At 33.4% G+C, this 27,602-nt stretch overlaps 3 protein-coding genes across 7 annotated transcripts; 1 reads left to right on the top strand and 2 right to left on the bottom strand.

The window, feature by feature from the left end:
- Positions 1-118: 118 nt before the first annotated feature.
- mRpL20 (mitochondrial ribosomal protein L20) lies at positions 119-1,687 on the top strand. Its single transcript, XM_074141383.1, has 4 exons — positions 119-326; positions 1,114-1,224; positions 1,298-1,441; positions 1,514-1,687. Exons 1-4 carry the CDS (start codon positions 240-242, stop codon positions 1,622-1,624), a joined length of 453 nt encoding a protein of 150 aa, XP_073997484.1. The 5' UTR covers positions 119-239; the 3' UTR covers positions 1,625-1,687.
- A 1,630-nt stretch (positions 1,688-3,317) lies between these two features.
- On the bottom strand, positions 3,318-5,005 carry Ssb-c31a (single stranded-binding protein c31A). 3 transcript variants are annotated; one of them, XM_074141386.1, is made up of 4 exons: positions 4,854-5,005; positions 4,686-4,761; positions 4,328-4,508; positions 3,318-3,743 (listed from the first exon to the last, which is right to left on the bottom strand). In XM_074141386.1, exons 2-4 carry the CDS (start codon positions 4,758-4,760, stop codon positions 3,661-3,663), a joined length of 339 nt encoding a protein of 112 aa, XP_073997487.1. In that variant the 5' UTR covers position 4,761; positions 4,854-5,005; the 3' UTR covers positions 3,318-3,660. The 3 variants fall into 3 exon arrangements, with proteins under 3 accessions (XP_073997487.1, XP_073997488.1, XP_073997485.1); XM_074141387.1 differs by having other exon boundaries at positions 4,686-4,776; positions 4,854-4,920; XM_074141384.1 differs by having other exon boundaries at positions 4,686-4,937.
- Positions 5,006-7,724: 2,719 nt separating this feature from the next.
- Positions 7,725-27,542, bottom strand: sax (type I BMP receptor saxophone). Of its 3 annotated transcripts, XM_074141375.1 has the most exons (11): positions 27,388-27,542; positions 26,927-27,316; positions 24,548-24,741; positions 24,188-24,392; positions 23,884-24,107; positions 18,965-19,179; positions 15,388-15,610; positions 14,703-14,890; positions 13,974-14,068; positions 13,750-13,880; positions 7,725-8,507 (listed from the first exon to the last, which is right to left on the bottom strand). In XM_074141375.1, the coding sequence occupies exons 2-11, from the start codon at positions 27,003-27,005 to the stop codon at positions 8,376-8,378; spliced, it is 1,686 nt and encodes a 561-aa protein (XP_073997476.1). In that variant the 5' UTR covers positions 27,006-27,316; positions 27,388-27,542; the 3' UTR covers positions 7,725-8,375. The 3 variants fall into 3 exon arrangements, with proteins under 3 accessions (XP_073997476.1, XP_073997478.1, XP_073997479.1); XM_074141377.1 differs by lacking the exons at positions 26,927-27,316; positions 27,388-27,542 and adding an exon at positions 25,868-26,113; XM_074141378.1 differs by lacking the exons at positions 26,927-27,316; positions 27,388-27,542 and adding an exon at positions 25,352-25,533.
- Positions 27,543-27,602: the final 60 nt, after the last annotated feature.

Raw genomic sequence — 27,602 nt, 5'->3', positions numbered from 1 at the left:
ATTTAAATTGGCGAGATTAAAACGGAAAAGAGTAAAAAAAATAGAATTAGAGAAGTTTTCTCTGTGTAAGATCTTCATTTTCGTTTTGAAGAAAATTGATCCATTCAAATGAAAAATTAATGGGAAGGTTAGTTACAGATTGGTTGAGAAGGTTATAATATGTCGTAGAATTATCCGAAAACATTTGAGGATTTTATTTTGAAAGAAACTAAGTGATAAATATTTTTTTTAGTTAAAATATGGTGTTTCAAACAGTGGCCCTCTTTGTTAGATCAAAGGGTCCAGATGAATTTTGGAGAAAAAGAAGAATATTTAAGCTGGCAGCGGTAACTAGTTTTTATTTATTTTCAGCGATGGAAAGTATTCAATTGAAGTGCACTCTATTCGAATTTATAATAAGTTATTTCAGTAAGAACTAGTTGTCACTAGTTATTAAAAACAGTTAATTTTTTTCTTCTCTCTCTCCAGTCAAGACTGTGGAGCCATGCATCCAATAATCTTGACTCAAATTTCCTGATTGGTATTCTCTAGCATAGTTTGACTAAATTATTTCGGTCAGAACCAGATTTGACTAATGAACCTATTAATACTTTTTTCTCCTCGTAAAGACTTTAGTCCTTTATACTCGGCTCAATTCATCTTTGGTTGGCATTCTCTTGAACAAAAAAAAGTAAAGCAAGCAGAAAACCTGCCTACGTAACCCATTAACCTCAAAATTGTAGAGTATACATTCAGGGGATTCATCTATCGCTTGTATTCAGATGTGCTGTTGGAAATTGAAGTCATACCTGGAAATTATACAACACTCCATACTAATCTCTTTGGGATCTTTTAATGTACCCTGAACTCAGCTGCGACTTTGATGTATCTCATTACTATAATATGCTGGTACTCACAGCACAGCCCATTCTTCTCTAAGAAGTTCATTCTTCCGGAGGCTTAGAACATTGAGCTGACCAAAGTGTTATAATTTTGGCAGCGTAAATCTTTAAATGCCCCTCAGAAAATGCACTAGAGCGTGCTCATAAAAAAATGAAATATTTTGCAGAATAAGAAAAATTAAGAAAAAACATACTTTATTCGAATGTAATAAAATTATTTCTTTCATTTTAGCATTTTATTGGTAGGAGAAGAAATTGTTATTCAATCGCAATTAGATATGTTCATAGAGCTCTAGCTTACGCTACAAAAGGGAGAAAATTAAAGAAGGAAGATATGAAAAATGTAAGTTGCATAACATTTTAAATTAACAACAATTTTTAGTTAATTTAATTTTAATTAAGTTATTTGTTAATAGCTTTGGATGACACGTGTATCAGCAGCCTGTGAGGAACATAGTTTTAATTACAATTTGTTAAAAGAAGGTCTGACAAGGAGTAATATTTTACTCAATAACAAAACACTAGCGGATTTAGCTATCTGGGAACCAATGACATTTAAGGTCACCCTCGATTTGATATTCGGTATAATCTGTTAATTTATTTCGAAAAAATAATGAGAAATTGTTTTGTAGGCATTAACTCAAATTGCATGGACGAAAGTTAAAGAAGATGGGGTCAAGGAAGTGGATAATTTGGACGATTTGCCGCCTAGAAATGTTCTAACAAGAGGATTATTAAAATAACTAATTATAATTTATCATTAACACTTAGGTTCCATTTTTTGAATAAAATAAAGTAGTAGAGAATTTTTTTTATCCTCACAATGTGTTTAATGGTACAAAAGAGACAAATTATATGTCATTTCCTATGATATATATTATAAACAGGTCTAAAGTTCGTTAAAAACTGAATTTAAATAAGAAGTCACCGGAGGTATAATTCTTTAAAGAGAATTTACAGAATGTGATTCTTTTAACTGTAACCATGATTTGGTTACTTGGAGCCATCTCAGAACAGCTTTATCTCTTTAACCATCGATCAACGAGCATTAAACTTGGTCATCTAAAAAGGTAGTATCTAAAGGCAGTCAGAATCAAATCAACCGAACTAAGTGTAGTGCTCCATTCTGAGCTGCCCTTTTCACTGTGAATGATAAATAATTTAGAACAGTATTAAATTTTTTATGATTGCTTCACAAAAACCTTTTTAACTTTCATTTACGTCCAGAAGTATAAAATATATTGAGGTATTCTAAGTATTTTGTGGGTTGGTGTAGATATCTCAGTAACAATTCAAAATATGAAGGAAATGCGAAACTACTAAAATTTAATACATTATTTCTCCTTTAAAAGTACAGATAAAAAGCTAACATAGAATGGTGAGCTTTTCTAGAGGTAAACTAGTTCTATAATTGTACATATTTTTGGACAGTTTCCACCAGTAAGACCGAAGATACGGCTGTTCGAAATATTAAGGAAATACAAAACTAGCAAACTTTAATACCTAATATCCCAATTACAAATAAAGATAGAAAGCTATAATTGTGCGCTCTTGTAAAGTTAAACGAGTACTATAATTGCACATATTTTCGCACAGTTTCTATTAGTACGACAGGAGTTTCAGCAGCTCAAAGTATGTAGGAAATACTCAACTACCAAACTTTAATACCTCTTATATCCTTTATAAATACAAATAGAACTCTGTGTTTTTTTTAGAGGTAAACTAGTCCTATAATTGTACGTATTTTCGGAAAGTTGTTTGACTTTGTTTGCTAAATTTCATTTTCGGAAAAAACTATTAGCAGAAGAAAGTTGATCCAAATGCACTCAACTTTTTGTGCTAGATTTGTCAAATTAGTTTTTTTTTTTGGCATGTTATAATAATCTATTTTTGATTCTAAAATGTGTGAATGTTTTATTTGGAAACAATTTTTTTTAAAATTAGGATTATTAGCTTGGGTCATAAAATTATTCAAGGGTTGGCTACCCCTGTTCTATTGCAAGAATATGAGACTTCTAACGGCTAGTTTAGTTACATACAGAACATTATATTTGTACACAAAAGTTATTCATGGTCGCTTTTTCGCCTAATTTCGTTGGCGGATCTAAATAGTTTTGTCACCGTTATATATTCATCTCTCTTCAGTCAACACTGGTACATTACAAATAACATGCGACTTAACTGTAACAAGGATGCACAGCTTGTCCAGGCATGCGGCCTCTCCCGGAACAAAGAGGAGAGAACGAAAATCTAAGGATAGCCAGGAACTAGGGGGCACAGAAGTAAAGTGCTCTTGGAGAATAATCCTGTTAGTTATAAGTTGTTTCAATTAGTCGAGAGACCGTCTAGTTTTGTTGTTTCTTTGGAACTATGGCTTGTCCTGTTACAACAGCGATATGAATAATCGTTTTCTTATTTAAGGATAATAATAAAGAATTGTAGGAACTGAGATATTTTATTTTCTTTAAAAAATAAAAAAAAAACATTTTTCCCTAAATTTACATTCTTGTATGTTTACAAAACTAGAACTAATGTTTCACTGCTTTATACTGGAGATTGCATTCAATCTCGAAACAGAAGCTCGTAGACATAATTTTGAATGTTACATTACGACAATAGAATTAATTGCAATGCAATCGTAAAAATAGCTCATAACACACATTTATTTTCATTTACCTGCAAGATTAACTAAACTAATTTAAACAAAAATTAATATTACATAACTTGAACACAGTTTAAAAAATTAAAAAGAATATTAGAATTTTTCTCCAGAAACGCACTAAGCTCTTTCTTTTACAGCATCTTCTATTTCTGGCATGATTTCACATAATTTCTTCCACTGCGCAACTTGAAGACAAATTCCTTAAAGGAAGCAAAATTTGTATTTAACAAGCTGAATTAAAATACCCTTTTAATTTTGTTTGAAATATAAAAAAAGAAACATATTCTTATTTAAAGAATGTCTTACTAAAAAAAAAAATTCCCCGGTTTAGAAATGATCTGATCACTTCAAATTACCATCAAAAGTGTGCGCCTTAGTTTGAATGGAAGTACAAAAAAGTAAGTCATTATTTTACTTCAAACTTAAGAAAATAAATCAGAGCGAGTCAAAGGACTTTTTTTTTTTAGGATAAAGCAGTCTCTAGACAGTGTTCTCTTGTTGCAGACAACACTATTTATCACCGGACAGTGATCTGTAAGAAGCTCGAGAAAAAGAAAATCTAAGAGCCACCAGCCTTTCATGTAGTCTGATCAAATAACATATAATTTTAATTAAGCTACTAATAAACTAATCTTAGCAAACCATGAAGGATTTTGACACCTATAAATTTCACTGATACAAAACGTGGCAACCGGTTTAATACTGACTTTATTCACACAATAATCCATTAATAATATTTAAAGAATTAGCTGTATTTAACCTCAGAATGGAAAAAATTTCTTACCTTTCTTCCCAGGTTTCATTTCACCATTATCTTCATAGAACTCCCTTATATCGATCATCAGTTTTCCTCTAAATGATCTTACTTTAGCAAAACGTTTATTGCCTAAATGCCAGCTTGGTTCTTCATCGTCATCATCTTTAGGCCTTTTTTTTGTAGATTTCGATTCTTTCGCTGGCTTGACCTTAAATTTCAATATTAAATAAATCTTAAATTTATATTATCAAGTAAAAAACGAAAACGTGACCACCAACTTAATTAAAAATAAATAATCAGTAACAACAAAGCAAGTTAAACTAAAAGAATTGTAATAATACCAATCAAAACAACCCTCAAATTCATAAATTGAAACGAAACTTACATCTTCCACCTCTTCGGATCCCGAACTGTCCGAGTCAGACTTTGATACCTTCTTCTTTTTCTTTTCTGGTGGCATACTTGAATATTTTTCACTGATTAATGAACTGTATTTAACAAGAATACTAACAGTAAAAAAGTCGTATATTATACAATTATTTCCTTGACTAACCTAGAGAGGATTCAGCTACAAATACAACGCTTAAGGACTCGTACTACGCTGCTGAATGCTTTGTAAGGAAAGGGAGGAGAAATCGAGGCTTGGGCGCTCACACACTCGTTCGCAAATACCAGTTTGACCAATTGCAAATATTCAAAAAATATGTGCATCACTTTATTTAAATAAATTAATTTAAATTTTATTTTAAAATTATTGATATTTTACCAAAATTTATCTATAATATTATTATTAGTTTGAAGTAAATATATTAATAATAATCATAATTAGAGATTAGGGAATACTGAATTCCAAAGCGGAGATTACGGGTTCGAATCCAGTTGCTGGCCCTTCGAGTTTCTCTACCGAGAAAGAAGGAGCTTCTTACAGCTCACTGTAGTGATGGACTGTGACATCTGTAGCGAGAGAACACTGTCCGAAAGCCTCAGTTCACTGAAAAAGTTCTAGGCGCCAATAACCTTAGATTTAAGCACCTTAAATAAAAAAATAAAATAGCAGTAGGATATTGACCTTTTCTTTAGTCTGCAAATTGTTTATTCCTTTTCTTGATATGTTCTTCATATAATTTTAATCTAAGCAACATTTTTACTGTAATTCATTCTCCTCAATCTCTGAACGCTTACCTCATCTAACAATTTCTCAATTTTCTAGAAGCAGTTATGTCTCTTCTAAGCAGAGATTAATGTTAGATGCACTCCGTATAAATTTCTCTTTACATTCTCCTAAAATCCCTGTTGCAAATCTCTTCAAAAAGTTTTCGTAAGCGGTGAGATGGCATGTCAGTACTCTACTCTTACCTAGCAATGCTACAATCAAGTTACTGTTCTGTTAAACACCACATGTTTTTATTTTTATATTATTTATATTCAACGGATGCTAATATTCGTTTTACAAAGGTGCAAACAAGGTGTTACAAAAAACTTTGAATTTTCAATAAAATTAATCAAAATTTTCCGCATCGCTAAAATAATAACTTTTAGCTGGCGAAATGCAAGCTATTAGGAATGTGATTTGCAGCACATAGAATACCAACCACCCTTCTATTATACATCTGCTCTGGATGGATATAGGTAAAGAAAAACTGATCACGGCCACTTTTTTGTAAAAATCACCTCTTTGGAATCTGAGGGAACTTCAACTAAACTTTCAATAGGTGATAATTTGCTTCTGAACTTCAGGGTCGTCAATTGATGATGAATGCCACTGTAGCTTTCAAAATATAGTGGTACTTATCGGGCGCATCTGACATTATTCTAAGAACTTCTTTCTCCAATTGAAGTGTAGAGGACTTATTTTAATCTAGAATTTGATTAACTTAACACCGATTTCTTCTACGAGTTGGCATCCAACATCTCGTATGGTAAGGTAAAGGACTCAAAAAAAGTAAAATAAATTAACAGGATTTTTTTGTACATGTTTCTACACTGACACTATTGGTGGTTGGAGATCAGATCTTAACTGATATTCGCGCGAAGTCAGCTACAAATGGATGCCCACAACCATGCATAGATTAAAAATTATAGTCTCTTTAAACGCTTAACATCGTGGACGAGAATCTTTGTTGAGACTTTTTATCAAGCATTAACACCTAGGAATCACCAAGGGTGCAGTTCGAACGGCTCTCAGAGAATGGATCTGGAGACAGCATGAAAAGAACTGGGTGAGATGCCCTGGAGTCAAACCCAGTAAGACTGTGATGCCTTGGCTGGGCGAACAAAGAGCCAAAGTGCTTGGGCAGAAATCAGATTTCTTCTGATTACAGGCCATTTGACGGAGCGTGGTAGGTTCAAGAAGCATCTGTACAAGGTTGGGCTTATTAGCTCGGAACCGGTGTGCAGATTGTGTCAGGAAGAGGAGTAAACAGCCTCTCACCTGATGTTCGATTGCTTTGCGATCGAGCGGTTGCGCAATGAAACCTCCACAGTAGGGAAAGTCCACAACCTTTTTAGTAGGGAGGTTTCGTTTACTAGATCCAAAAAAGGGGAAGCTACAATAAGGCTCTTGTGGATTCGGTGTTATGAGGCACAGGCCCCGTCGTCCCTTTCCTAATCTATTTAACGCCAGGGTACATTTTTGGAAGCCAAAATATTATTATCAGGTCGTGTCAGATTTGTTTGAAAGAAATTTATTGTATAATATCTAAGCAAGCATTCTTAATGCATTGGCGTAAAAAAACGGACTGCCAATTTTTTATTTAAATAAAACAATTCTGGTAAAAAAAAAAAATTAAATAACAGCTTGTAAATTTCGATGAAATCAATATATTTTTTCAAATGACTTAAAAATATTATATTAACAATTCATATTATACATTATTTTTCCTATAAAGTAGTTTTTCTTAAAAAAAAAAGAAAAAGAAAAAACCAACAAACAAAAAACAAAAAGAAAAAACTTCGTTATTAATAATGAATGATTTATCTTACAAAATAAGGCAAGACAATGTTAAAAATAATTTTAATACTTTACACGTAATTTACATTCGTTTGTACTATACAGCGTTAAAAAGAAATAAAGAAAACAAACTAAAATCACTATTTTGCTCATTATTGACCTCACTTGTTTGTCATTTATCAAATACTATTTTAGCGAAATTTTTCAATTTTTCTTTAATCAACCTTTTTAATCAATTTTTTTAAATATGATATAATGTTCCAATATTTATAAAAAATATTTCCAAAACCCTTTTTTTGAACCAAAGCGGAGCTCTTGATTACTCTGCTTGGTCCCAACAGACAGCACATGACATTTTTTTGAAGGCTTTTAGGTATTAATTTCCTTCAAATAATTTTTAATAATTAAAAATTTTATCATATAAATGATGACAAAATGATTCTTTCTGTTAAAAGTGCTCACCCAACATCCTACTCATTTAAATTTTTTTGAACAGTAAAATTCTCGTTTTATTAATAATGGTTTTGTATACAAATTTTGACAACTCACAATAATAGTAATAATATCTAAACTCAGAATAACAATTGTACAAACTAATAACCAACAAAAAAAGAAAAAAAAAAAAAAGAACAATACTTCCAATTAAGACACTTTTCTGTTGTGAGGACCTCCATTTATTAATAATAAAGCTTTTAAATTGAAAATTTATTTCATTAAATCGCAAATTAATCCTCTCTCTAATGCTATCAAAAAGAAAGGAACATCTTCAAGTAGATTCTAACATACATTTTCCGTCTTTTTTTTTAATTTTAAGTTTCAAAAATGACTTTCGCCTTTTTTCTTTAAAGCATTTATCATTAGGGTAACCAGAATTCCGGTAAATTGAAAAAAAAAAACAAATCATAAAGTATTACGACCTTCTTTTTTCATGAACGAGAATTATTTCGAGTTGTAAAACTGAAAAAAAAAAAAAAAAAAAAATTAAAGCATAAAAGAAAACAAATTATTATTGACCTCTTCTTCATGTTTGTTTCCTTTTTCGCTCAGTATGATATGTTATCACCGAAATGTTTTTCCCAGTCTTGTATTTATTCAGAACTTTATAAATCAAAGTTTTCATTGCAATTATTGATATTGTACATTGTTGTCGTTGGCAGCTAATTTTATAAGAGTTTTCTTCACCCTAAGAGCAGGTAATCTGGCATTTGGATTCTGATGCCAACATTCTCTCATTAATTTTCCAACACCGGACAGGATCTACAAGTAAAAAGTAAAAAATAATAGTAAAAAATTGATTAGGAATTTCATTTTTTAACTGCAACGATTAAATAAATAAAATGTGAGAAAAAACGCCTTATTGAACTCAGACAAATTCATAAGATGATATCATCACACACATTTTGATATAGTTTTTATAAAATCCAAATTTTAGCAATGTATTTAAATCTCACTTACATTATAGAGGGCGTGGAATTCTAGAGCGAAGTTCAAAGAACCCCTACAAATGAAACCTCCCCGACTTTAAATTTCAAACTAAAGATCTAGCGTTTTATACTATAGTATAAAATTAGGATATCAATTTCAATTAAGCCTTTCAAGGATTTTCGCTCTTCCTTTTCAATCTTTGTTTCTTTAAACTGTAACTTTAGCGACGCTGTTTTCTAGGAATTCTCTTTATCTTTGTACAGATGATATAGAATACGATTTTGAAGCTAAAATGGGCGTTAAACAGGATTTTCTTTTTTCGCCTACAATGTTTTCCTTCTACTGAATGATATTGAAGATTATATGGAGGAACAGGTTAATCTCATGGCGACATTAAACCTTAGTGAACTGAATGCAAAGGATGATGTTATTCAGTACACTATTTAGACCTGTGGAATTTGAACAAAAAAAAAAAATCGAAAATGGTCACCTGGGTTAGAAGAGCAAAATATGAGAAATGATATTTCATATTTCAAGTTTGACTTAATTGATATGGGAAATGAATATAAATATGACGTAACGACTAACATTACCGTGACGTCACGGCTGTCCTTTAAAGGAATCTAGAAAAAGTTACTTTAATTTACACAAGTTTCTTTTAATTATTTGCAAATAATAACACCACACTTATTGGCAACGCCGGGTAACTCAGCGGTTTTCTTATAAAAGTGGCTCATAAAACTCATGTAATATTTTTGGTAAAGCATCCTATTCCTTTTTATATATAATATTTAAGTAGTAATTTGACTTTAATTTTATAAAATTAAACTAAGTCAAATCTTGCTTTCATTCTACATGTAATTAGTAATGAGTTTTCTTGAATTATTTAGTAGGAAAATAATTTAGTTTTACCTTAATTCCAACAGGGAATTTTATATTAAATTTAAGTACAGTTTAACTTTACTTTTATGAAATAATCGAATTAAAATCACACTTAACATAACCTAAAAATATACAAGCCATCTTTGGCCATTTCAATGTGTATTGGCAGCTGAGTGCAAACGAGATGCGTGCATCGAGCCTAACCTTAAGGCTTGAAACATAGTGGCGCGGCGGGCAAAGCGGCGATGATAGCTGCTTCAGATCAAAGAGAGCGACGAGCAGCGAGCAAAGAGTCGCATGCACATAGTGACGAGTTTAATCGCGTTCTCCTTTTGACAAAACAAGATGGAGGAACTATTTTTATATGAAAATTCTTCGTTGAAACTTTGGTATTTGCAGCAGCTTAGTAGTAGGAGCTGCAGTGTACATGACATAAATAAGTCTAGAAATGACCTTGGTGAATTTCATCACTTGTACCATCAACTTCGGGAGCATCCTGGCAAGTTTCATGCGAATTTTCGAATGTCTTATCAACATTTGATAATATACTAGCCCCATTAATCAAAATCAAATTTTATTGTTTTTGAATAATACAACTCACAACAAAAGTTAGGCACAATATAGAAAAATTAACTAAATACAAATCTGTGTAACCCCATTAATCCTAGCAGTTACTTTAAGGTTAGAAAAGAATAAATAAAAACAAAATAGAAATATATGCAGATAAAAAGAAATTAGTCAATTAAAAAAAACAATAATTTTATTAAATCACTTTATTATTACTAATAATTATTAAATCAGTCGTAAATTAATGTTGTTCATCTGAAAAACTGGAGTAGTACGACGCTACAGAAGAAGGATTGGAGAACTCGTTCTGATCAGAAGTAGTAGGACGTGAAAATTTAATTTAATTTTGCCTAGTATTTAGATGAAAGTTAGCATTAAGGGATTGAGAACCAAATTAAATGTAGCAAAAATTACCTGAATTCTCCATTAACTACTAATTGTTAATTAATTTTAACGATTAATTATTAATTGTTAAAAACTGTTGTAGCCTCGCAAATATTACGGTCCCACAGAGGTTTCTTTAAACAAACTAAACCAATAAATGTATCAATATCTATAACCTTTGAAAAATAACCTTTACAAATTGAGCGCGATTAGAGCGAAGAAATCAAACATGTCATAACGCTTTGCTCCACTCTTTATAGATAGCGTTGCTCTATCTTCGCTTTGCTCGCCACTATGCGCGGTAAGAGTTCCGACTTTCCTTAGATCATTCGTTTTTAGAGCTATTGTGCTAGTTTTTAAACTCCTTAACAAAAACTTACAGTTTTAAAAGTTAAGTATAAGGGTTGATTAAACGCCAAAAGGTACACAAATCAGCTAGTACCCAACATTTCATTCATGCTTAGTTCATATAATTTAAGTAATTTTGCTGCATTAACTTTTCCTTCACATTTTTTAGAATTTATTAGATATCACAGACCCTTATGCTGGCCATATTTATCTACAAAATATTTGTTCAAGTAGCACTGTAGATTGACTTTAATATCTATTAATATTAATCTATAATAATCAAACTATTAATTACAGGTTAAAAAATTCAAAAACTTTTTGAAAAAATGCTTACATCAACATACATCAATGATTTTGTTTATTTTATTTATTTATTTTATTTTATTTATTTTTTTAAATCGTCTGTTTAAGTTCATTCTTCGATTAAAGTAATTGTTATTTTATGTAGTAGCCAAACGTTTATAATTAAAGGTAATAATTATCTGGCTTTAAAAGCAAATAATATGGTTTTCTTCAATTACATTCTCAATCTAGGTGTTCTTCCCACAATGTTGTATACATGTAATATAAAATAAATGAGATATGCATACGTTTAGGACATCTAATTATTCCAGTATTTTACTATAAGTAAAATTAGGGGGTCTAAATTAAATTACAATTGAGAAATGAATAAATAATGTTGAATAATCTACTTGTTATTAACTGTGTGTTATTTGTGCTCACGAATATTTCGGTAAGACGAATTCAAGACTGAAATATTCTTTTAAATCCGTGATTCAAATTTAAACAGTAGCCGACTCTAACTTTGTCTTTTTCTACTTTTGCATATATCGTATATATGTGACATCTCAGAATAAAGGGCAAATTAAAGCTAAATCCGAAGAATAATTCGGAATAGAGTTAAAATAAAGTACCTATTTAAAAACGGATATAATATACATCTTATCATAATTATAACAAAATAATATTATGAATGAACTGGCCAGCATAAGGGTCTGTGATATCTAATAAATTCTAAAAAATGTGAAGGAAAAGTTAATGCAGCAAAATTACTTAAATTATATGAACTAAGCATGAATGAAATGTTGGGTACTAGCTGATTTGTGTACCTTTTGGCGTTTAATCAACCCTTATACTTAACTTTTAAAACTGTAAGTTTTTGTTAAGGAGATTTTTGTACCTTTTGGATAGATTTTCATTTTTGTCTATTTTGCGAAGTTACATATCTGCTTTACAGATTTGTTTAAAATTTGGAATAAGCAATTCTATCATTATAACCTGAAAAGGTGTTAAGTCGGAACTGTAACTACCACTGGAGAGATCTTTATAAAGAATGATTATAGTTGCCATCCTCAATAACAATTTTTTTGAGAAAGCGTTTTGAATAAAATAGGAAGGTATTTGTACGTAACTAGCAAAATTAAACTGCGATTTCAGTACTTCCTTTTAAGAGGAGTAAGAAAAACAAACTGCGAATACAGTACTTCTCCCAAAAAGGCAAAGAGGCAAAGATTTTGATCGAACGACAATTCATTGATGTAAATCGGTTCACCCATTGATAATTTTAACAGTTGCAAGACTTCCCCTCTTAGTAGGTGTAAGAGCATGATGGCACTTCACTGCCACGTAGAGGACCTTTAGTCACTTCTTCGTGCTAAATTTTATCAAAATCGGACTAAGCGTTATGGAAATATTGGTAATAATAGTTTTAGAAAGGGCTTTACTTGGGTGGGGCAAACTCCCCTCCTTATGAGGCGTAGCGTCGAGACTTTTAAAATGCAAATCTGTACAAAATTTCGATTCGAATGACACTTTATTCATGAAAATCAGTTCACGTGTCGATAATTTGAAACGATTGCTATACTTCCCCTTAACAAGTGTAAGATTAGATCGTCGCTTTAATGTTATGTAGGGGAGCCCTAACCCTATCATCCTACCAAATTTTATCAAAATCGGGCCAAGATTTACAGAGTAATTAGTAATAATAATTTTGGAAGGGGCTTACATAAAGGGGGCTAACTCCTCTCCCATTCGATGTACAGCGACGAGACCCCCAAAAGGCACATCTACATAAAATTCCGAATCGAATGACACCTCATTCATGAAAATCGGTTCACGCGTTTAGGCGCTACGCAGTTTACAAAAAAGGTAACAACAACAACAACAACAAGAAGAAGAAGAAGAAGAAGAAGAAGAAGAACAAGAACAACAACAATTTTTGAAAATGCCGTTTTTGCACATTTTCGGCAACTTTTTTCTCAAAATCTATCAGATCTAGGTTGTTGCAAAAAAATTACAGTTATAAAGGAGGGTTTGCCCTACATTATAAAGAAAATTTGGGAATTTTATCTTTTATAGAAAAAGAGAAAAAAATTGTCAAAGTTGGGTGTTTTTCAACGTTACGCTTTTTCCTGCAGTTTTTGATGATCAACCCTTATACAACTGTCCTACCGGACAGTTTTAATACAATTTTTTCAATTCGATCTCGAAACGTGTATTTCTGGTGAAACTTGAAATAAAATAATTGATAAAAATAAACCAAATATTCTTCTTGTTAGCATTAAGAAATATAAGCCTAACATAGTTATTTGTAGGCCTAAATATGAAGGATTAAGGCGGAGAAGATAAGGGTGGATCAGTAATATCTTTAAAGTTCTTGGCGTCCCTGTCGATATCTTAATCTAACAACAAAAATTTTTAACTGACGAACAACACTGTCCGCATTAGATGTGTCCCGCAACGGTTTCTGTATTTGGAAGTAAAGACAGGGGTACACCTGATTACTAACAACAGCCCCTTCACCAAGATAAAAAAAAAAAATGCCAGAGGATTTCTTTAAGTAAAAAAAAAAAAGTGAAAGTAAAAATAGAAATGCAGATTAAGCGATACTAACTGTATCAGAAGCCCATCTATTTGGAAGCACTGGTCTATGCTGATCGATTGCAACCACTTTTCGCATTTCCTCAAAACTGGGATCTGAACCAACACGGTCATAAAATGGTGGTTGATATTCTTCCGCAATACCTTCCAAGTAAAAAAAATTGCATTATAAGACTTCTTAAAAAAAGTGAACTATTCAATTTTATTGAATTTATTAGATTATTTAAATCAAAATACCATTGCTAACAACTCTTCGTCCTAGCTCCCAAAGTACAAGACCTACTGCATACATATCAACCCTTTTTAAAGCTTCGAAACAATGCGGATCCAATCTGAAACAGAATTCAAATTATGAATGCATCCTCATTATCAACATTAGTTTATGAATTGAAAAGAAAAAGTGCAAACTTCTTGTGAAGTCATTTTTCTCTGTATAGTCGATTCTTTGGAAAATAGCAAATAAAAAATATTTTATTTTTAGCCTGTTTCAATACAAGCTATAAAAAAATTAGCTTCAATTCTAACTATAACTATTTTTTGACAGAACTGCCTTTGAACCAGGACAACCAAGACTATTGCCTGGAAATACAGATTTGTGGGTAAGGAATAGTGTTTCATTCCTCATTCATCTCAAAGCAATTACTTCACTTCAAAAATATTCTTTTATTCTAAACTTCTTTTAAAATGCCCTTTATGCTCTCATATGACACCTTTTTTAGGAATTCATTTGACAAAACACCCAAAGCATCCCATAGTAATAGTGATTTGCATTGAGACTTACTCAATGTAAGTCCTAATAGAAGTACTAATTTAAATATGTGATTCTCATCGTTTTGGCCTTACAACGAAAACAAGCCTTTCAATCAGAAAAAAACACACAATTGGTCTTATTTGAGAACCATTTTACTTTCTGCAAAAGATCCACATTTCTACATTTTAAAGGAGAAGTTATTTATCTATACTTACGATTCATCTAACAATTCTGGAGCCATGTATCGTTTAGTGCCTACTCTTGTATTTGGAGCTATTTCAGTCAGCCCAGTAGATTGTTTATGCGTAACAGCAAGACCGAAATCAGCAATTGCGCATACACCATTTCCTTTTACTAAAATGTTTTTGCTCTTTATATCTCTGTGAGCTATTGCAGGTTTTCCCTAAATGGTGAGAAAGAAAATTAGTTTTCATCTAAATTAAAAATGAATGAGAAAAAGTATAGGTTACACACTACTTTACAAAATAATTCTTACAGCCTTTATTTCCAGATGAATGCAATAAAAAGAAGAAAACAATTATTAATTATCTGTTAATAATTGAAATCAAACTGATAATTAAAGTGAACAGTGTACATTACAGTATTATTAGTACTTAATAGAATTAATCCGTTAGTAATGCATATTAATAAAATATTAGTACGAAATATTCAAGCAATTCCTTTTTACCGCAGTTTTCGAAGTTCTTCATACTTCTAACCTATTTAGCCTTCTATAACTTTCTAACCTGTTTATAGCCACAGAAAAAGTTCGAGAACAATCAAGATCTCGTGAAATGTCAATTCATAGACTTATTCATATTAAAATGGGTGGTAGCCAAGATATAAACCATCAACATTAAACAATAATAATTCAAATAACTTTATTTAATAATGATTTACCTGAGTTCCAAATATTTCAGTATGCAAATGCGCTAATCCTGCCATTAATGAAATGGCTAATGTAAGTAGATGTCTGTGTGCCAACGTTGTCCTATTCAAATGGTCGTATAATGAACCGCAAATATGATAATGTGTAACTAACCACAGCTGAGTACAAGAATTTTGAGAAGTCATATCTGAACCAATGTAACCCAGAATGTTTTCATGACGAAGAAGTACAGTGCTGTAAAAGAGAAAAATAAATAAAACATATATTTTATAACTTATTACTATGCATGTACGAAATTTATGCAATGTAGGGGAAATAATAGCAAGGGTAGGGATTTGCCAACGCATGGTGTCAGTACGTGGAGTTCATGGATTCTTGTCCAACTGCTTGTTATTCTATAGGAGCCTCTTGTAGCTTTCTTAGTGTTGTCAGAAACGAGAACACCTTTAACTGATTACTTCAGCAGGAAGACATATTTAAGTCATTCATCATTTCGATTGAGAAGATACAACTTAATGAAGCTTTGCACAACCACTTGCTGAGGAATTCTTCGTTGAGATGTAAAATGGAATGTATTTAAAGCAGCTTAAGATAGCGCAATATTAGAATATCGTCTTCCTTAAAAAATAAATGCAGTTTGTTGAGTTTTTCTTCTTAAACGATCATATCTTCCAACCTATATCCTTAACAAAAACTTACAGTTTAAAAAGTTAAGTATAAGGGTTGATTAAACGCCAAAAGGTACACAAATCAGCATGTACCCAATATTTCATTCAAGCTTAGTTGATATAATTTAAGTAATTTTGCTGCATTAACTTTTCCTTCACATTTTTTAGAATTTATTAGATGTCACAGACCCTTATGCTGGCCAGTTCGTTCATAATATTATTTGGTTATAATTATGATAAAATGTATATTATATCTTCGTTTTTAAATAGGTACTTTATTTTAACTCTATTCCAAATTATTCTTCTGATTTATCTTTAATATGCCCTTTATTCTGAAGTTGTCACATCTTATACATGCATGTTAAAGTAGAAAAAGACAAAGTTAGAGTCGGCTACTGTTTAAATTTGAATCACGGAGGATTTAAAACAATATTTCAGACTTGAATTCGTCTTACCGAAATATTCGTGAGCACAAATAACACACAGTTAATAACAAGTAGATTATTCAACAACAATTATTCATTTCTCAATTGTAATTTAATTTTACTTATAGTAAAATACTGGAATAATTAGCTGTCCTAAAAGTATGCAATACTTATTTATTTTATATTACATAACATATATATAACATTGTGAGAAGAACAGCTACATTGAGAGTGTGATTGAAGAAAACTATATTATTTGCGATAGAGCCAGATAATTATTACCTATTATTATAAACGTTTGACTACTACATAAAATAACAATTACTTTAATCGAAGAATGAATTTAAACCGACGATTTTTATTAAAAATAAAATAATCGAAATCATTGATGTATGTTGGTGTAAGCATTTTTTTAAAAAAGTTTTTAAATTTTGTAGCCTCGTAATTTTTTTTATTTTTTATAACGTTTTCTTTTTAACCTGTAATTAATAGTTTGATTATTATAGATTAATAGATATTAAAGTCAATCTACAGTGCTACTTGAACAAATATTTTGTAGATGAAAATGGCCAGCATAAGGGTCTGTGACATCTAATAAATTCTAAAAAATGTGAAGGAAAAGTTAATGCAGCAAAATTACTTAAATTATATCAACTAAGCTTGAATGAAATATTGGGTACATGCTGATTTGTGTACCTTTTGGCGTTTAATCAACCCTTATACTTAACTTTTTAAACTGTAAGTTTTTGTTAAGGAGATTTTTGTACCTTTTGGATAGATTTTCATTTTTGTCTATTTTGCTAAGTTACATATCTGCTTTACTGTTTTTTTTAAATTTGGAATAAGCAATTCTATCATTATAACCTGATAAGGTGTTAAGTAGGAACCGTAACTACCACTGGAGAGATCTTTTTAAAAAACGATTATAGTTGCGGTCCCCAAACCATCCTCAACAACAATTTTTTTGAGAAAGCCTTTTTATATAAAATAGGAAGGTATTTGTACGTAAAAAGCAAATTTAAACTGCGATTTCAGACCTTCCTTTTAAGAGGAGTAAGAAAAATAAACGGGCGATTACAGTACTTCTCCCTGAAAGGCAAAGAGGCAAAGATTTTGAATCGAACGACAATTCATTAATGTAAATAGGTTCACCCATTGATAATTTTAACGATTGCAGTACTTCCTCTTAGTAGGTGTAAGAGCATGATGGCACTTCACAGCCATGTAGAGGAGCTTTAATCACTTCTTCGTGCTAAATTTTATCAAAATCGGACAAAGCGTTATAGAAATATTGGTAATAATAGTTTTAGAAACGGCCTTACTTGGGTGGGGCAAACTCCCCTCCATATGAGGCATAGCGACGAGACTTTTAAAGTGCAAATCTGTACAAAATTTCGATTCGAATGACACTTCATTCATGAAAATCAGTTCACGTGTCGATAATTTGAAACGATTGCTATACTTCCCCTTAACAAGTGTAAGAGCAGATCGTCGCTTTATTGTTACGTAGGGGAGCCCTAACTCTATCATCCTACCAAATTCTATCAAAATCGGGCCAAGATTTACAGAGTTATTAGTAATAATAATTTTGGAGGGGGCCTTACATAAAGGGGGCTAACTTCTCTCCCATTCGATGTACAGCGTCGAGACCCCCAAAAGGCACATCTACATAAAATTCCGAATCGAATGACACCTCATTCATGAAAATCGGTTCACGCGTTTAGGCGCTACGTAGTTTACAAAAAAGGTAACAACAACAACAACAACAACAACAAGAAGAAGAAGAAGAAGAAGAAGAAGAAGAACAAGAACAACAACAATTTCTGAAAATGCCGTTTTTGCTCATTTTCGGCAACTTTTTTCTCGAAATCTATTAGGTCTGGGTGGTTGCAAAAAAATTTCAGTTATAAAGGAGGGTTTGCTCTATATTTTAAAGAAAATTTGGGAATTTTATCTTTTATAGAAAAAGAGAAAAAAATTGTCAAAGTTGGGTGTTTTTTAACGTTACGCTTTTTCGTGCACTTTTTGACGATCAACCCTTATACAACTGTCCTACCGGACAGTTTTAATCCTCCCCCCAAAAAACTTAAAATTATGAAGGTTAACGGGCGCATTGTTCCTCCAGCGGAGCCAGTCAGTCTTTTTTATAAACACCACCGGATTCTGTCAAAAGAAGTGCTGAAGTCGTCTCTTCTTTTCCAACAACTGCATGAGCCGCCACTTCTTCTGACTCGCCCCATGTCATGTAACATATTCAGTTTTCGAATCTACCTTATAGTCTACCGTTGATGTCTCACAGCTTTATACCTCTCCAAATTAACAATCCAATTCAACCTGTCTCGGAGGATAGCATAGAGGGCAAATTTATTAAGATTCTACAGAAAAATTTAAAAAAAATGTAACTATATTATATTTTGTAATATATTTTTAATTTGTTTAAAGCTGTCCTTAACTGTATACAACAAAATATAAAATGTTGCAAAGCAAAAGTGTACCTGTATATCTCAGTTTCGCGGTTCCATGAAGCCTCATCTCTAGAGAAAAAGATTTTAACAGCCACATTTTCTCCATGCCAAATACCTCGCCATACTTCACCATATCTTCCTTTACCAATACATTCAGCCAGAGAAATTTGTTTCGCTAATGTTCTTTGAATAAGCAATGGTAATCCACTACCAGATCCTGAAGTCATGCTATCATCATAGTAACCCTAAAAAGTGTGTTTCGTTATTTTATTTGAGAAAAATTTCATAGTAGATAGATGCTCACATAAGAAGAGTGAGATTTCTATACAATGGAAACAACACTTTTACGAAAATAAATCGAAGCAACGTTCGATCTAGCAAAGATTTAGATACATTATCTACCTCACTGGTTAGATCACACACCAAATATTGCAATTAAATTATTTGCCATATACCGCATTTCTTTTACTTTATATTTTTAAATGTGGTTAGGTCCCAGTTAAAATTAAATTTAATTCATTAAAATCAATGATATTATATTTGTAACTTGGGGGGTAACATTGCTCGCGTCCGTACAGATAGTACACGTGCCCCCTGGTTAGCGCTAAATGAGCAATAGTGTCGCCATACACTCAGCCCAATAACTCCAATTTGCGACACCATGAGACCACGAAATGCTAGGTCTACAAACGGCCTTTCTCAAGGCCCCGACAACACTCTGCTGAAGGTATTTTTCTGGAACGCAGGTGGCTTAACGCCGGACAAATTCTCTGAATTGAAGGCTTTTATTGCTAAAGAGGACATTGACATATTTGGAATAGTGGAGGCCGGTGCTTCAACAGAAAATCCCCAATACTTTCAAGTGCCGGGTTATCAGACCTATGTTCTTAAAAGGGCCAGACAAGTAGCGTCGGGAATAATTTTTGCTGCAAAGACGTCACTTACTGTAGATTTCATTGTCAAAAAAGAAATGGTAGAAAATGATAGGCTGGAAGCGGTGCAGGCGGATGTATGGGCCGGTAAGCTTCACAGGCGTTTTTATGTATTGTATAACCCGCCCTCGAACAGGCCCGATCTCTCCTGGCTTGAAGCTCAGTGGGGTCCTCGGGACATTCTATATGGGGACATAAACGCTCCCTCTGTAAGATGGGGCTATATGCAAACCTCTCCTGTCGGGAGAATTTTCGAGGATTTCATCGATGCAAATCCTGTAGTGGCAATAAGAAATCTGGAGTGCAGCCCCACGTTTATTTCCTACAGTGGCAATACTAGCAGCCCTGATGTTATCTTAGCTCATGCAGCCTTAGATGGCGAAATTGAGCACTCTCTGGAACATGCACCTGGAGACTTTGGACACAAGATACTGAAGCTAGTTATTACTAGAGATAGCAGCTGTCCTAAAGAACCCCGGTTTACCCGATGGAATTTGAGAAAAGCTAAATGGGATCTCTTTTCCAAACTGAGCGACCAGGAAATAAAGGAGGATTTAATACAGGGCAGCGTCGATGCTGCTTTTAATAATATCTGTACTGCAGTTTTGAAATGTGCAACTCAAGCCATCCCCAGAGGATGTGTCAAGAGGTACTCTCCCTTCTGGAATGAAGATTTGCAAAGATTGAAGGAAGAAAGGGATATAGCCAGAACTGCCTATGAACAAAGTCGCCTTCAAGAGGACAAGATCCGTCTAAAGGAAGCAGGTGCCCTCCTTAGGAAAGAGATAATCAATGCTAAGAGAAACTCCTATAATCAGTTCCTAGAAAATTTGGACTTCAGAAAAGATGGAGTACAGGCACATCGCTTCCTGTCCAAAATAAGTAAAAATATGGAGCCTGCTAAACGACAGCCTTTTGTTGCCTCTTCTGGCAAAACCCTTACATCAAATGAGGATATTGCAAAGCTCTTCTGTTCATACTACGCTAAAATTAGTAGCTGGCAACCGGAACAGAAAAACCGAAAATTAAATCTTAAACTTCCTCCTACTTGCCTTAACGAGAAGGAAAATTCGCTTTTTCACACCCCATTTTGCTGGGCTGAGTTAGAAATAGCCCTCGATACGATGCCAATTAAGAAATGTACCGGACCTGACAATATACCTCCTGAATTTATCAAGCACCTTGGCGGATCAGCAAGGAGCACTTTACTAAGATTTATGAATAAGGTTTGGGAACAAGGTATCCCAAGTGTCTGGCGAAAGGCTGACATACTACCCATCCCCAAGAAGGGTAAGCCGACAAACAGACCTGAAAACTGCAGGCCTATTGCCCTTACCAGTATGTTTTCAAAACTGTACGAACGATTACTGCTATCGAGGTTGCAGGAATTCTTGGAAGAACGACAGTTGATTTCTGATAAGCAAGCCGGCTTCAGAAAGCATAGAAACACTGTGGAACAGGTAGCATACCTGTCTCAAGAGATAAAAAATGGTTTCCACCGAAAACAGAGCACAGTAGCGGTATTCGTGGATCTCAAGGCAGCCTTTGATAAAGTGTGGAGGGAAAGACTAATTCAAAAAATCAGAGACATTGGTGTGGCAGGAAACATGTACAAAAGCATTTTCTCCTTTCTAGCACAGAGATACATCCGGGTAAAATATAACGGTTCTTTCTCCCCATTCAAGCAGACGAGAAAGGGAGTCCCTCAGGGCGCTGTTCTTAGCCCTACCCTATTCTCGCTAATGATTAACGATGTTGTTGCAGCTGTAGAGGCCATTCCCGGGGTCAGGGTGTTATTATACGCAGATGACCTTGTGATATGGGCTACAAGCAGCCATGTAGATGCCATTGAGTCGTATCTAAACAAGGCGATGGAGACGCTGTATCAGTGGACTACAAACAACAAACCAGAGGTTAACACGTCTAAAACAGAATATCAGGTCTTCACACTTTCAACAAATAAGAAACAGGTTCACATAAAGTTTAATAATCAAATACTCCCACAAACTGACTCTGCCACGTACCTCGGTATTAAGATGGATGGCAGGCTAGGCTGGAAAAAACATATTGACAAGTTGGTCCAGCAGGGAGAAGGAAGGCTGGGGCTGCTAAAGAGATTGGCGGGAATAAAATGGGGCGCGAACCAGGATTTAATGACTCTGACCTATAAGACTTATATCAGGCCTACTATAGAATATGGGAATGAAGTTCTTCTGACTGCGTCAGATAACTCTTTAAAAGCGTTGGATCTACTACAAAATAAGGCGTTAAGGTTGATCACGGGAGCCGCAAAGTCAACACCCATTGCGGCTATGGAGATTCAGACTGGTATAGAACCCCTTCAAATCAGAAGAGAAATTTCAGCAATAAACCTCTTTGAAAGAGTAAAAAGGCTGAAGATAAAGCACTGGGATTTGCAACAGTCGTCCGCCCAACGCTTGAAAACACAGAAACCACTCGCTGTTAAGGTTAGCGAAGTCATAGCCACAAGAGGCCTGGATCTAGGCAGAAAACAACCTTTTGAGCGCAGCTGCGTGCAGTACGGACACTTGGCGGAGGGAAAACTAAATCTTTTGCAACCGCTTCTTAAGGATAAAACTTCCGAGCAGGAAATGAGAGCGTTGGCCCTGGAGACAATACATTCCCGATATCCCGCTCGGGACTGGCTACATATCTACACAGATAGTTCCGCCCGAGCGGCGACCCATAACGCAGGGGCCGGAGTGTACTGTCGAGAGTTTACGCTAGCTGAGCCAGTGGGTAGGATGTGCACTAATTTTGATGGGGAGGTCAAAGCTATCTCCATGGCTCTGGCTAAATTAATAGAAGACCAAAAAGATAACCCCCAAATAGTGCTCTTTATTGATTCCCAGGCTGCAATACTGGCAATCTCTAGTAGACATTACACTGACCACTCGGAGGTGGGGATAGCAAGAAGCCACATAGCTTTTCTGATCGAGCGGGGAACTCGTGTCGTGCTCCAATGGGTGCCGAGTCATTGCGGCCTAACGGGGAACGAGCAAGCAGATGAGCTAGCCCGCAGAGGAGCCGAAATGCAGCAACCCGACACACCGCTCACCTTCTCCGCTGTTAAAATGTAGTAAAGTCTTCTTATAATGAAGAAATAAAAAGGACCCAACAGCATCAAGCAGAAGGAAAGCGGTGGCGGACGCTGCTTGAGAATCCTGTTTCGGTAACAGCTGCAAGAAAGGAGGCTGTGGCATGCTTTCGGATGACTACAGGGCATGACTACCTCCAAAAACATTTGCACAGGATTGGGGTGGTGGATAGCCCTATGTGTCCTTTGTGTCTGCAAGAGGAAGAAATGGACAGTCAGCACTTACCGGTCTGCCACGCCTTGATAGATGTCGTCGCGAACGACAGCACAAATCCACATACCCATGAAAATAAAGCCATTATGACCAAATTATATTGGGCTGCCAGAAGCCGAATGGACTGAGCACCAACGGCTTGGCGTTAATAAAAAAAAAAAAAAAAAAATATTTGTAACTTTTACTATCATCTTTAACTTCTTTAATCTTAAAATAATCTTCCAAGTTCTGTGGTTTAGTAAACCACTTTGCAAAGATTATCACATTATTGGACATGAAGGAATGCATGATATAGCCAAACGCCAAGGAAGTAGAGGAATGAGAGATTGTGCAGATATTAAAAAAAAATAATCACAAAAGAAATTTCATGAAATGAAGGGTTACGAATGCCTATTAATTAATACACGCCTAAAATGAATTATAAATTGAGTTTGAATGTGAATGTCTACAGCTTTTAAGTGTTTGCTTCAAAACCACAAATATTCGATATTTTCTTAACACCAACATAGACAAATAATGCCTCAAAATCATAACTATTTTCTTAACACCAACATTGACAAATAATACCTCAAAATCATAACTTAAAAAGTAATGAATTTCGCAGTATCAACTTTGAAACATAGAATATGAAAAATCCTGATCGTGCAACTGATACTTTTATTAAATATAATTATAATTAACCAACCCTTAAAGTAGTATCCACCGGAGCAGATATTCTCATGTCATCAGGTAATGCTGAATACGATGTATGCGGTGGCGATGAATTCAATCTTTTAATATGATTTCTCCTTAACAATAACAAGACAATAGTTGCAACCAATACCACTCCAACAACGGGGCCTATTACGGCAACAATTAGACGCCAAACATAGCTGGCACTATCATCTTCGCCCATTTTCACTTTAGTATCTGTTAAAATAATGGAAATTATAATAAAATAATATAAAATATCAAAAAGCGTTAATACACCTTGAAGAATTACAAATCACCAGAAAACTTAATAGGTTCAAGTTCTGGAAAAGAACCATTATTGCAGAAATCCCCATGACAACAACGTATAGCGAACACTTTTTCTTTGGCTTGCACCATTGTTTCTTCATTAGAGCAGAAGAAAGGTACGTGATCTAAATTAGTGGTACATCCTCTTGATTTGCGTATATTGCCATCCTTATCTCTTTCAATATACTTCCAACACTGAAATGGAATTAACATTGTTTATTAGAAAAAAAAGTTTCAATAACATTGGATCAAAAAATTAAAATGTGAGGAGAATTTATAACTTATTAAAAAATAACAATAATAATTTATTAAAATGCTTATAAGATCAAAAAGAATTTGTGTGAGCCTACCTGGTAAGCACCTTGGCAAAGGTAACTGGGAGTACAATTAGGGCCATCACAAGAAAGGCACTTGTACTTTTTATGATTGTTAATAGCATTTGCTTGTTCTTTTAACAAACGTTGATGAAGAGGATCGGGTGACGCTTGGTCAATAGATTCTTCCTCTTCTGAAAGCCCTCCGATGTCTATACTTCCGTTACAGCCTTAAATAGAATAATATGAAAAAAATTAATTTTTAGAATTTGTTAATCAATAGGTACAAATTAGTGGTAATTCCCCCAAAATAATTTTACTAATTATAGAACGTCTAATTAGGCCACCTTGAGCACTAAATCAATATTATGTTACTCTGACAGCTAACACACACTGATTTAGACACTACAAACTGGAAAACAATCTGGCAAGAACACTCAGATGACAGTCTCTTATTACAATTATCAAGTTTCTAATTTATACTTTTCTCTTCGAACTCTGAATTTCACATTTAAAAATATTTTACTTTCTTTAATGTTAAAAAGTTTGTCAAACTATACATCAGACTGAAATATAACTTTAAAGGAAAAACTTAAAACTTCAGTAATACAATTAAACCTACTTAATAATTTTGAAAATGATTTGACAGCACTTTGCAATAAAATAACAAATTAGAGCGAAATGTCACCACCACAATCCCCAGAAGATGATTGAATTTTGCAGAAAAATGATAAAAGTAAAATTTACACATCTACACGAATGCTACTAGAACATCAAGTTTAAGCCACTTTCGAGAAAATACAAGGAAGTGGAAAAGCCATTTGATAAAGTGATACTTGCGGTAGATTTTGATCAACATCAAAACGGGGTCCAAATCAGAATTATGGTTTCCATTCATGCGATTTTACTGTTTTGGTTGTTTTTCACATAGGACATTTTCTAAAAACTACTTTTTCTGACTAACGATTACTCAAAACAGATATTTTCGAGTAGAAGTGGGTTTAAAAATTTTGATGCTTTCGTAAGATTTTCTCATTATAGTGGTCCAGAAACAGATTTTATGATGTCAATTAGAAAAATAATGAAGACTTTAATTTAAAAAGTATGGAATTTGTTTAAAATTAACTTTGTGTAAGATAACAAGGAATATAAATTTAAATAGTATATAATAAAAATAAAATTTATGACGTAAATAGCATTAAGGAAATAACCTCCTACGTTAAATTACCATTTAAGGATAAAATTCCACTAGAGATAAAATTAATCTACACGTCTACACGGTAACGTAATAATGAACATTGAAATATTTAACTAATATATAATTGAAAAATTGTTGGATAGTTAACACAAACTCACCATTCTGAACAAATAATAAAAACTGAATGCAGAACAGTCCTAATATAAAAGTCGATACATCCATATCTAAATTTGTTGCATGTAAAAGCAAAATGGATATTACGATCCACACACACTTAAAAATAAAATAATACCCATCATTAAAAATCACATATACCCATACATATATAAACAATTAATAACAATCGGCATCCATTTTTGTTTTGGTTTCGGACGCGGGTTGACGTAGTGGGGTTGTCCAAAGAATTCAATTTGCTTTGCAGTATTGTCACTTAGTATCCATCCAGGTTATTTATTTATTTTTTTAATAAGAAATCACTTTATTGTTAATAAAAACTAAAGTTACTTTTAGCTTTTTACGACAGATCTGTATTGTTTAAATGTAAGATTGTGTCACTATTTTTATTATTAGTACAATTCCCTAATAATTTCAGGAAGAATCGATTGTGATGTACACCAAATATTTAAAAGCCTTTACTAAAAAAAAATTCTTTACACATCATTGACGTCTTCCCAAACAGCATACTATAAAAGATGAAATTAGATTAGGTGAAATTCCAACTTATACAATTTTCTGAAAGTATAAAAAGAGTTGGAAATTGGACAGTACCTCATTGTAAAACTTAATTTATAGAGTATAAAGGGAAGCTAAAATTGCGCTGTTCCCAGCTCTTAATGTAAATTGGCACAACTAAAATGAAGGCAGTATTACAGAGCTGTCAAATTGTCCTGTCTTACTTCTTCTTGACTAAATTCGCTTCAGATGAATAAATTTACTAAGTAGTTCAGACGGATTGCTAACTAGGAATGCACCCAAACAGAGTAATGAGATCTTGTTCCTCCGGGGCGCCAACTCCTGGGAAGCCAAGACTCTTACATCCTTAATCCAATGAACGGTGCCTTACCCTCTTAAATCGATGAAAATCATATTAATTTTCATATTGTAAATAAGAAAGCTGATAACTTAATATCAGTAACTGAATATTCATACATATGTAACAGATAAGCTGATCAATGGTACTATACTTGTTAAATTAACCCATGTATTTCTTTACTCACGTATTTCTTCTTCTGCCAAAGAAAACGCCTTTAATCGCCCATAAACGCTAGAAAAGCAATTGATGGCTACACTTCTCATAAAATTAAGATGAAAATATGTTCATGCGTGCATCTAGCTGGACGAGAAATATCTCTTAAGAGCAATAGCTCTTCTTCCAAAAGGTGTTCCTGATCTTTTCTTAGTTTTACATCTGAAATTCGAGAATAAATTGTCTAAATCAGCGACTCCTCAGTAAGTCCCACTTGCTTGATGCTGTTTGAGTTATCTCTGCCATCTATTTGGATCGCTTTGTTTTGAGGTATGCTCGTTAGATTATAATTTGGCCTCCACAATATTTGTTCATTGGTGCCACTGCATGGTTTTCTTGTATCGTGCCTCGTATATCTCCCCTGTTGTAAGTGGAAAAGAAATCAGTTTTTTTGTTATCCTTAACTCTCACGGATTCACAAAGATTACTTACCAGGAACAGTTGTTCAATTACTACAATTTTTTTATTTATCTTTTTTGAAGAGAATTTTATTCTTAAAAATTCTCAAGAGGGACAGAGGCAAAGAAAAAAATTCTTATTTTAATTTGAGAAGCTACTTTTTGTATTTATTGGAATTTGTCCTTTGCAAAAACAGCATAGCCAACATAATCATCAACGAAAACATTTCGATTTGTATTTAAAAAAAA

This window comes from Rhodnius prolixus, unplaced genomic scaffold (assembly GCF_049639745.1).
Source record: "Rhodnius prolixus isolate KJV_2025 unplaced genomic scaffold, Rpr scaffold_6, whole genome shotgun sequence".
NCBI classification, from domain to species: Eukaryota; Metazoa; Arthropoda; class Insecta; order Hemiptera; family Reduviidae; genus Rhodnius; species Rhodnius prolixus.
This window is presented reverse-complemented; position numbering and strand designations above follow the sequence as displayed.